General features: G+C 44.9%; 1 protein-coding gene across 3 annotated transcripts in view; it reads left to right on the forward strand.

Moving 5' to 3' along the window:
* The window catches only part of TFDP2 (transcription factor Dp-2), a 78825-nt gene that overhangs the window by 47971 nt on the left and 18773 nt on the right, over window positions 1-12081 (forward strand). For all 3 annotated transcript variants that reach the window (XM_040427772.1, XM_040427773.1, XM_040427774.1), the window contains exons 4-6: window positions 1850-1897; window positions 4093-4255; window positions 4952-5095. In XM_040427772.1, the coding sequence (XP_040283706.1) occupies window positions 1850-1897; window positions 4093-4255; window positions 4952-5095 (355 nt within the window). The remainder of the gene's footprint in view (window positions 1-1849; window positions 1898-4092; window positions 4256-4951; window positions 5096-12081) is intronic.

Raw genomic sequence — 12081 nt, forward strand, 5'->3', positions numbered from 1 at the left:
ATGCGGTGTGTCTCTGCATGACTTTACTTCTACAGAATTATACTGACAGCATTATTTCAGTATGATTCTGTAACAGTAGGGTCACGCAGAGACACACTGCATTATAAATCAGTATAATCCCATGCGTTCCTGATAAAAGAGCAGTGTCTCGCTTAGACATGGAGTGTGATTCCCGCACAGGACACGCTTGTCTGAGAGAGCCATAAGGGTTCATGCATACAGCTGTGTCCGTATTTCGCTCCGCAGATAACAATACAGATATCTTCAGTTCTGTGTGCCCTCCGTATTTTTCTCACTCCCATTAATAGAATGGACTTTTTTTTTCTGAAATAGGGACCAGAGTAGGACATGTTTTGTAATTTGCGAAATGACCACACGGATCCACAAAAAACATAGATGTGTGCATGACCCCAAAGAAATGAAAGTGTTAGTGTGTTGTACCTGCAGAAAATGTGGATAGCACACAGATGAAAAATAGGGTTGTGTGCATGAAGCCTAAACCAGAGGTTTCTTTGTATCCTTACCCTAAGGTTACTTTCACATATGAGTCTGTTTCAGCAGAGGAGCAGCCAGCCAGAGTTCACTGTATCCGGCATAGCTGGACACTGCCGTCCACCGCCAGAGCTCATTGACTAAACTGGACAATTGGACAAAAATTGGTGCTTGCACTAGTTTTTGTCCAGCCAAATCCTGGCACTCGTGCTGGAAACTGGACGCATCCCCAATTGGTCCCATTTTAGTTAATGAGCTCCATTGGTGAACAGCCATCTAATATACGGTGAACTCCGGTTGACTGTTCCTATGCCGAAACAGCCTGCCAGAGAGCTCTAATGCATATATGAAACTAGCTTAACCCGTACTTTACACACTTTGTGTCAGACTGGGGTTTTTTCATGGGCCCACCAGAAGAAGCAACTCTGAAAACTAGTTCCAATTCTACACTGTGCATTGTAATCTTTATTGATGTCATTGTATTGTCATATTATTAGAATAAACGCATAAGAAATAACCTAGTGGCAATTTTAATCCAGTGTCCGTTCCAAATGGTGGGCTCATTTCTGAGGCCCACCAGAGAAATGTCTGGAATGCTGGTGATCCAGTCTGACCCTGTACATACTCCAGTAACTGGCCCTGGACCTTTCTGCATCTATGTAATATTAAAATCTATAATCAGGTTGTTAAAAGTAACATAAATTTAGAAGCCATAAGTTGAGGTTCAAACGCAAGTATATCAATGCCAGCATGAAGTTTGTATTTTATACTTAAAGGGTTTGTGCCATGATTGATGTAATAAATGAAAATCAGACATCGTATAGTACAAGACAATCTATTTCTAACAAAGCTAGAACCAGCCCTGTACCTCACATGGATCCAGAGATCTCCTCATTCATTGCTGCAATTGTTCTTCTAGATTTATTTCAGGCTGACAGCTCAGGGGGTGTGTCCTTACCGCGCATGCGCTGCCACCGCTCCCATTCATTTCTAAGGGGCCGACGAAAATAGCCGAGCCAGCGGCCAGTGGGACCCGCACCTATCAGACAATGGGGGCATATCCTAGCGATATGCCCCCCATTGTCTAAGATGAGATAACCCCTTGAAACTGGGCGAGCGTGACCACCTCAGTGAAGTGGACAGAGAAATAAGGAAAACAACAAACAGCAGGTGGCGCAATACAGATAGATTTCATTAAATAACTCGGTGGCTTAAAGTTTTCAGAAACAGGTGCTGTTTTGAAAAATGTTGAATATTTTTTTGTGGCACAAGCCCTTTAAATTTGCCTGGGTGCCGTTTCTTCAGAAGAGGACATTTTAATACCAGCTAAATTTTTATTTATTTTTTTCTTCCATAGGGATCGAAAACGTACTCGAGAGTTTATAGAGTCGGACTTCTCAGAGAGGTAAGGGCAAACAAGATGATGGGTTGAAATGGGAGAAAAGGATGTCGTTTTTGATGAAACCTTTTTTACTGCTCGGCCTGGTGGGATTTATCTCTTGTGGTTTCCATACATCCATGTATATGGCATCGTCTGCTATACAAGTCATTGCACTAGAACAGAACTGAATAGATGCTTGATAGCCACCGTGTGAGAGAAGTGAATGTAGAGCATTTTAGTTGCTCTCTGTCAGCCGCCGGACACTTCTATGTCTATTTACTTCCCCATCTTATTCCTAACAAGGAATCTGGAACTAATTCCTGTGGATTTTTTTGGGAGGGTGACTGGCCACTATGGCAACCTCTTGTTAGGAAGCATCTCTATCATCTGCAATGTTTCTCCATGGGTCTCTGCGTCCTGAATGAGTTGCAGTAACACTAGATACGTGAAGGAAATCCAGTGCTATCAATCTGTGTCCGAGAACAAAGAGAAACATCACACAAATTATTGTATTTTTGTGTGTTTTTTGAATATAAATTTATCTATTATATTATGTTTGACAGTTTCTGCACTGACACTTGCACATATAGAGCATATGGATGATTGTTATATATTGGTATACACTGTGTGTATTGATCACTTAAGTTACAAGCTACCTTTTATATAACTTTTTAATAGATGATTTTTTTTATGGTGAATTATAAAAAAAATGCCCCAAAAGTAAGGAGCTTTAGATTCTGTTCACATCAGGGATTCTGCTATTTTTGACCTTTTTAAGAATAGCACAGTCAAAAATATCCGAATCCAGACTTGAAACTGGCGAACCCCGTTAGACCTCTGTGGAATCTGTCAAGATTTATTGGGATCCATAAAAAAACAAAACGATCCTTCATTCTTAAAATGATGATGTCTTGCATGTCTAAAATTGGAAGATTTCTCTCTGTAAGGTTTTATTGTGGCCTAGAATTTGTGTTGAGCCAATGTGGACTTTGATCCGAATTTCAGGGAAAATTTGATTCTCATCCAGGTCGAATTTCTCTGTGCTTTGGCTTTTCTCTGAAATGTCGGTAAAAAATGAAAAGAATAATACTTACCTCATCTGTTTTGTGTGTGAAGAGCTGGCCGCCACCCTCTTGATTGAAGATCCCGTGCGGAATCCCGTGAGCGGTGACATATTATGACGTCACTATAGGCCACACTAGATTTTGCGCTGGATCTTCAATCAAGATGGCGGGGGCCGGCTCTTCGCGATCAAATGGATGAAGTAAGTATGGTTTTATTGATTTTTTTTATTTTTATTTTACCCGTTAATATTAATGTCAGATGCCGCATTCTGCAATGAAACCGGCATCTGAGTGCACAAAGGCTAACAGCATTTTTATTATTCTGCTGTGCATTCTGAGAGGGAATTGCTAACCTTTAGAAATGATACTCTACCCTAACTAGGGCCTTGTGACGCTTGTAATGTTATTCATCAAGGGGCTTTAGCGGTCACCAGCTTATTATCAAAGTAATATCCACCCGCACCCTTCCCAAAAAACTACTCTAGCAACATCTTAAGTCTCTACCTCTGTAAGGTTTTCCATTCTCTATATTTTTATATAATGAAAATTTTAAGCAATTTTCCAGTATCCATTTTTCTTTTCAAGATCCCGCCATTCGATAAGAACTGCCATTGTGTATAAAAATCTGTCCTGGCCACATGATGGAAACACAGGGTCATAGCTCGTCACGAGACATAGCTCTGATATCTGTACTGGAACCAGTCCAACACCCACGTTATCACCATAATTGACCAGGGCAGGTTATTATCCATTGGGAGGTTCTTATTAAATGACGTGAAAAGGAAACGTTCCAGCACACAGGTAAATCCACACGGTTGTTCGTCTTTATTGGTCTTCAAAATAAAATCACGTACAGCATGCATCTACACCCACCACCGTGGACGGTTAACATGTTTCAGACCTTACATGGTCCTTAATCATATTAAATGGCAGCAAGCTGAGATCTTGATGATCATGAGGAATTGATACCATTTGCCCAAACCAAAATGCCTCTGTAACTGCATAAGGTGTGGTCAGCTGGGACAAGTCTGTCTCGTAGCCCCACTATTGATTGGTTGCGAGTAAGTTTCCGAAGATTACGCTATTGTGAAATCACAGCCACAGTTTGGAAATTAAATGCGCCAACTATTCTAAAAATTATTTTCTCATCCACAGTAAGAGAAGCAAGAGGGGGGAGAAAAGTGGGAAGGGTCTGCGACATTTCTCGATGAAGGTTTGTGAGAAGGTCCAGACCAAAGGCACCACGTCCTACAATGAAGTGGCAGATGAACTGGTGGCAGAGTTTACCAGCTCTGCCGGACAGCTGGCCTCTGACTCTGTAAGTGAGGTCTACATTTTATGCCCTTATACCAGAAGTGCTTTATTTTTTGTGGGTGAATGATGGATAAGTAACTGATAATCAGTCCGCAACATCACTCTAACATCCTCTAGCCTTTGGTCCATGGTGGTGGACATTCGCCAACCATTTGTATTTTGTAGTCTACCCAGTATCCATGCCCCCAGACTCCTATACCAAAGTCAAAGGCATTTTCAGATTCTTTAAAACTGATTATCTATCCTTAGGCTAGGCTATCGAAATTAGATTGTGGTGGTCTGACACCATAGCCAGTTGTTTGAAGGGGCTCCATTGGGCACTGTGCCCCTTTTGTTTACTCTGTTCCATAAAGTACAGCTCCACACGTTTAGTAGAGCCCGTGCCTGGTATTGTGGTTTACTACAGTTTTGTCCCCTTCAAACGAATGGAACTCAGAAATACCTGGCACAGCAGCTACTAATAGTACAGAGCTGTGCCTGGTAAACTCTGGAGGGGATGCAGCACTTACAAGACGCTCTCATGCCTTGTGGTGAGAGCTGCAGTAGGTGGCTTTGGTGTGGGCTAATAGAGAACATTTGATCACTGGCGGTCTCATCATATTACATGCACTACTGTGTTCCTAACCCTGTTTTTTTAGTTTTTCATCAGTTCTGCAGCCATGTGCAGGGAGTAATAATTATTGCCTTTTTTTCCCCTCAGGCCTATGACCAGAAGAACATTAGGCGGCGAGTTTATGATGCCCTCAATGTCCTAATGGCCATGAATATTATATCAAAGGAGAAGAAGGAAATAAAATGGATTGGTTTGCCATCCAACTCTGTGCAGGAGTGTGAGAATTTAGAGGTACGCTAATGTTTTTGTACCTTTTACATTTTATTTTGCTTATTACATCATTTCTGTTCTGCTCAGAATTTGTAGCATGAGTAGCACAGATCCCATATAGATTCTGTGGATCCATACTCTGCATGCTCCAAAGTCAAAGCAGAAAGGGTAGGGCACTGCTGCACCTTCTTTTTTTATTCAAAGGTTTAGTTACTGTTTAAGGCTACAATACTAAAAAAATGGCCATTTCCTTTTTTATTTTTATATCCCAACCCCTGCAGTGCCCTCACAGTGTACATAATGCCCCCATAGCGCTCCCTGGACATCAAATGGCCTCCATAGTGCCTGCCAGTATGATTAATGCCATATTTTTGCCCCCAGTAGAAATAATATCCCCTTAGTGCTCTCCAGTAGGAATAATGCCCCTTTTAGTGTTCCCCTCTCTATTTGTGGGGGGGGGGGGGAAATACTCACTTGAATGTGCGGGGACACTAGCTCTTCACTGGGGACAGCAGTACCTGATTTTCCCAGCCTGGTGACATCATTACGCTGGCAGCACAGGACCTGCGGGAGCTAGGGTCCCCATGCGTGCAAGTGTATGAGGTGTTTTTTTCTTTTTTTAACCCCTGAAAGGCCAAAGTCTACGCATTTTAAATGGTCGTTAAAAGCAGTCCTATTAATTTCAAAGGAGTCCATCTGGCTGTGAAAATGGCCAAAAATAGGACATGTCCTATTTTTTGATGGCCGCTATTCACTGACCTTAAAAAAAAACAAAAAAAACAGCCATGTGAATAGTCCCATAGACTTTAATTAGTTCTAAAAACATCCGTGTGATGGCTGTTACAAAAATGACCACTTTTACTGTCGTGTGAATGTACAGTCGTGGCCAAAAGTTTTGAGAATGACACAAATATTAGTTTTCACAAAGTTTGCTGCTAAACTGCTTTTAGATCTTTGTTTCAGTTGTCACGCAAATTCGTGAAGCGTTCCATATTTTTTTTTATTCAAGAGGGGCCTGGATGTATTTCTGGAGCGTAATAATATTACAGGCTATAGCTACTAGAGAGGGGTCGTTGATCCAGGGAGATATTCTGATTGCCTGATTGGAGTCGGGAAGGAATTTTTTATTCCCCTAAAGTGGGGAAAATTGGCTTCTACCTCACAGGTTTTTTTTTTTGCCTTCCTCTGGATCAACTTGCAGGATAACAGGCCGAACTGGATGGACAAATGTCTTTTTTCGGCCTTATGTACTATGTTACTATGTTTCTGTGATGTAGTGAAATATAATTACACGCACCTCATACGTTTCAAAGGCTTTTGTTGACAATTACATGACATTTATGCAAAGAGTCAGTATTTGCAGTGTTGGCCCTTCTTTTCTTTTTTTTCAAAAATCTCTTTATTGGATTGAGAAATCAGTTGTACAGCATTGGGTATAGAAACAATACAATACAGGAAATTTGCATCAAAGCACAGTTGTGCAAGCAGTTTTGAAAATAAGATTTCTCAATACACATTTTATCATAATATTCCCCAACTCCCCTCCCCCCCTCAACCCCCCCCCCCCCCCCCCCCCCCCCCCTCCCTACCCCTGAACACCAATCTAAGCTTTTTGGACTTGAAGTGGTTCACCCGCAGTACCCCATCCTCCGCCCTGGATGATTCCCTCGCCTACCAGTCGAACTAATGGGCCAATCTCCCCAGCCTATCTGCCAGCTGAGCCTCTAGATACCACCCTGTGAGTTTAAATGGGGCCATAAGTTCCTGAATTTCAATAACCGAAAGTTGTTTCTCTATGAACCCCCTCCATTTTTTAATAAACTTCTCGACCAAGCGTTTTTTATCTTGTTCTACCTCCAGCCTTTCTAAGTAAAGAACATTCTTCATCACCCCTATGACCTCCTCCCACACTGGAACTTCCTTTTCTAGCCAGTGTCGTAGGAGAGACTTTTTAACCGACATCAACAGAAGATGTACACCTGGCTTCGCAACCAGCGATCCCATTTCCTCCTCCTGATTTTTAGGTATGTAATGGAATACGCACTGTTGTGGTGTGGTACCCACCGTATCACCCCAAATGTCATCAATAGCTTCTATGGCCTGTTTCCACAACGGTTGCACTTTCGGGCACTCCCAAATGGCATGTAATAGACCCGCCTTCTGAAGGCTACACTTCGGACACTCACGAAGATAATGGGCAGGGGCGTCACGATAGGACAAATTGAAAGCATACGTCGCTCGATGCATGAGTCTTAATTGTGTCTCTCTCCACTGCTCATTATATGTCGCCCGTCTGACCAATTCCATGCCTTCCCTCATCTTTTTTGTTATGTTCGGGTCAGATAGCTCTCTCTCCCAGGGCTTGTAGGCCCCTTTTACCAGGCCGATCGTCTGGATACTATGAAGCCTGCGTTGTAATTCAGAGAGGGGCATGTGAGAGCCATCCTTGCCTAGCAAGGCCACAAACCATGCTAACCTATCAGCATCCCCAACAGAAGATGCCTGGGCACTACAATAGCTTTTTATTTGCTGGTAGGGAAGATAGTGGGCATCCTGAAAATCAAATTGTACCTTAACCTGATCCCAATCTAACCAGTGGAGACCAGAAGTATGAAGCAGGTCTTCAAGTCTCAGTATATTTTTCTCCCTCCATGCCTGAAACATACTATTCTCCCTACCTTGGGGGAACGCCGGTAGCGACCATAATGGTAATCTGGGTGACAGGTAACAAGGTAGGCCATAGATTTTCCTGATCGCCTTCCACGCCATTATGGTGTCCTTCAAAAGAATGCACTGCCTTATTGACACCGGTATATCTTTTATCCTGGTATGTAATAGGGCCTCCAAGTTTTCTCCATCAGCTAACTCCCTTTCGAATGCAATCGCCGAGTAATAGCCCGTGCCCCACACCCAGTCCCGCACATGCCTGAAGAGCGCCGCCAAGTTATAGTGGCGAATATTCGGCAATTGCAACCCCCCTTCATATTTCAGCATCGTTAATTTAGCATAAGCGATGCGAGGTCTCTTAGTTTTCCAGAGGAAACGGTTAAACGCCCTTTGCATCCTAACCACATCCACGTGTTTTATCAATAATGGAATTGTCTGAAGCGGGTAGAGAAGCTTTGGGAAGCTCACCATTTTGATTAAGTGAGCCCTCCCACACACTGACAAGGGCAAGTCCTGCCATTTCTCCAATTCATTCTCTATTTTAAGGAAGAGAGGGGGGTAATTCAGAGTGTATAATGACGCTGGAGTGCGGCCTATCTTAATGCCCAAATAGGTCAGGTAATCCCTCCGGACCTCCACACTATTCTGTAGATGTTTAGCTGCCGGAGACTGATGATCAAGAAACAGTAACTGGCTTTTTTCCACGTTGACCCTATACCCTGTGGCCCTGCCGTAGATATTCAAAGCCTCAAGAGTCCTTTCCAAGTGGAGCTCCGGGGACCCAAAATATAGTAGCATGTCATCTGCGAAGCAACTAACCTTCAGCACTTTGCCCCCTATCCTAACCCCTTCAAACGTTTCCGACTTAACTAGCCATCTTGCCAAGGGCTCCATTGCTAAGTTGAAAAGCAACGGAGACAAGGGACAACCCTGTCTCGTGCCCTTCTCCAGCGTAATTGGTTTGGATAGAAAGCCCGGTACATTCACCCGTGCCTGGGGGTTGGTATAGAGTGCGGTCAAGAAATTCCGGAAGCGTCCCGTAATGTTAACCCTGTCCAGTACCCTACCCAACCATTGCCAATTGACATTATCGAATGCCTTCTCGGCATCCACTGCCAACAACGCCGGAGAAGGCTTACCTTTGGGGTCTCTATATCTGCTAAGAACGGTTAGAACCTTGCGCACATTAGTCACTGCTGATCTACCCTTCATGAACCCTACCTGATGTGAACCAATGAGATTCGGTATGCAAATGGCTAACCTATTGGCTAAAAGCTTTGCCAGAATTTTAATATCTTGATTGATCAGGGAGATCGGTCTATACGCGCTGGGTTGAGTCAAATCTCTGCCCATTTTCGGGAGAATTTTAATGTATGCCATCTTGCCCGAGTCCGGTAAACTACCCCCGGCCATTATGTTGTTGAACAGACTAGTCAGCGTCGGGGAGAGATCTGGGATCATGGCCTTGTAAAACTCCGCCGGGAATCCGTCGGGTCCCGGGGCTTTACAATTTGATAGCGACTTAATTGTTGTCCCTAACTCTTCATCACTAACGTCTTGACATAACGTTTCCACCGCCTCAGTGGAAAGGCGCGGTAAATCCACCCTGTCTAAAAGGTCCCTTGCCTCCTGGGGGCGGGGGGGATCCCCTGAATATAATGTTTGGAAATATTCTCTTAATATCTCCACTATGTCCTTCGGCTGAGAGCACAAATTTCCCGACCTATCCTTCAGGGGATGCAAGGCCGTTTGTTTCACAAATGGGCGCGTTAGATTTGCTAAAAGCCGGCCCGCCTTATTGCCTACACGAAAAAGCTTAGCCTTTTGGTAGTCTCCAAACCACTTTTCCTTTCCTTCCTGACAGTAGTCAAAACTATGTTTGGCCGTGACCCATAGAACCTTATTGGGAACTGAGGGGTTTTGCAGGAATTGAGTGTACATCTCCCGCACCTTTTGGGTAGCTTCCTCAAACTTTTTACTCGCTTCCCTCTTCTTCCCTATCGAATATGATATTATTCGACCCCGCAGGACCGCCTTGGCCGCGTCCCAAAATAAATTCTGGTTCGATGCCTGTTCCACATTATCCTGGGAGTATTCCCACCACCACCCTTTTAGCTTATCCAGAAATTCCTTATCTTTGAGTAAGTGTTGCGGCATTCTCCACGTAACATCCGGCCCCCTGGGGACTGAGTCCATCATTTCCATAACCACTGGGGCATGATCCGAGATTAACAAGTCCAGTATTTCTACTAGCTTGACTTTTGGCAACATTCTCTGAGATGTCAGGAGGTAGTCAATCCGGGACCATGACCCCCGGGCATGAGAAAAATGAGTATATTCGCGTTCCACTGGATGGTGGTATCTCCAGGAATCACAAAGACCTGTATTGCGTATCAAAGGGGCAGCGTCTGGGTCTGTCTTTGCGGGGTGACGTTTTCCAAAGCCCCTCTCTTCCTATCTTCCTGCTCGTTATGTACCCTATTAAAATCACCCCCCACCAGCAGCATCTGTGAGTCTTCTTCCAAAATGTCTTTCTCCAACGACCTGTAAAAGTCAGTCTGAGCGGTGTTTGGGGCATAGACATTTTGTAGAACTATCTGACCAACCGGAGAGTCCATGTTTATTCGCATCCACCTCCCCTGAGTGTCAATGGACATGGAGCGAATCTCGTATTGCAAGCGTTTGTGAAACAAGACCATAACACCCGCCTTTTTGCCAACTGAGGGTGAACCTATTACTTGTCCCACCCATAGTCTGCGCATCCGGAAAAAATCAGCCTCTTCTAAGTGGGTCTCCTGCAGGAGCGCCACATCTACTTTTAATTTTTTAAGATGTCGCAACACCGCCATACGTTTAGTAGGGGATCGTAGGCCCTTGACATTCCACGTGATTACACGCATAGTAATTTCACTATGTGTTCGCCCTCTGCAGGAGAAGCCACCAAGAACTGGTCAACACAGAATATCACAGATTGGTACCAAGGTATCTGCATCCTAACCACATACAATTTAGTGTTCACTCCCCTCCCTCCCCCCCACCCATGACCCCCCAACCCGCCCCACAACTTAGATAAAACAAATGTCGACTTCACTTTTTTCGCGCATCTAACAGTGTAGTAGTTGTCACTACCTTCTTCAAGCATCATTAGCTATCCCTAAACATAAACCGTTCCCCGGCCCATAGTACTCGGCATAATCAATGCGTTTTAACATGTTAACATAAATGAACACAAAGTCCAATGCTATCTCACGTGACTCTCCAGGATGGCCTACTCATATTCCAACGATACCCGGTGCTGTCCATATTCAACCTGGAGTCGCCCCCAGGTGTTCTGGCTCTGCAGATCTGGACCCCCCTCTCCCCGACTTCTGGGTAGCTCCTCTCCCTCTGACCGAGGAAGTTGATCGCTGGGAGGATGTATGCATCAAATCAGAGAATAGGGGATCCGAGTCCAGCGAACCCAAAGCTTCTCCCGGCGAAAGGAACGTGTCAACCGTCCCGTCTGGACGAAAAATCCGCAGGGTTGCAGGGTAAAGTAAGGCGAACTTGACCTTGTTGCGAGCAAGAGCCGAGCACACTTGCGAAAATTCCCTCCTGCGCTTAGCCACTTCTGCTGAGTAGTCGCTGAATAGGAGGATCTTGTTACCCCTAATCGTCAGCGGCCTCCCATTGCGCCGAAATTTTGCTAGTATTGCTTCTTTGGCGGCATAGTTCAAATATTTGGCTATGGCTGCTCTAGGCTTCATGTTGTTGGAGCGTGAACTTGCTGGCAACGACGGCCCCAAACGGTGCGCCCTCTCCACTGTACAATTGCCGCGCAGCCCCAGTGCTTGTGGGATCTCTACCTCACAGATGTCCATCAATTGGGTCGGCGAAATCGACTCCGGAAGGCCGATGATCCGCAGATTGCTTCTCCTGGATCGGTTCTCCAGGTCGTCTAACTTCTCCTTCAGGTACTGGTTATCTCGCAGGAGGTCACTGATACTCCTCTGGGCACTCCCCAGATCCTCTTCCACCACTACCACTCTTTGTTCCACCTCAGCTATCTGTGATGTATGTTGCGCCACATCAGACTGCAGTTGTTGCAGGGCCGAGGAGACTGTGGCTTCCAGGGAGGCTTTTATGTCTGGTGCCAGCAGTTTAGCCACTTCTATGGCCATAGATTTACAAGAGGCTGTTAATTCATCAGCCGATGTTAGACAGCTCTCTCCCTCTTCCTCCTCTGACCCCGATGCCTCCGCACTCCTCTGGGTTGATTGCGAGGACGAACGGGTAAGTCTGTGCCGCTTCTCAGCCGCCGGCGCCATTTTGCCCCTGGCCTTCAGGTCTTCACCTGCCGA

The sequence above is a fragment of the Bufo bufo genome, chromosome 4 (assembly GCF_905171765.1).
Source record: "Bufo bufo chromosome 4, aBufBuf1.1, whole genome shotgun sequence".
Lineage (NCBI taxonomy): Eukaryota > Metazoa > Chordata > Amphibia > Anura > Bufonidae > Bufo > Bufo bufo.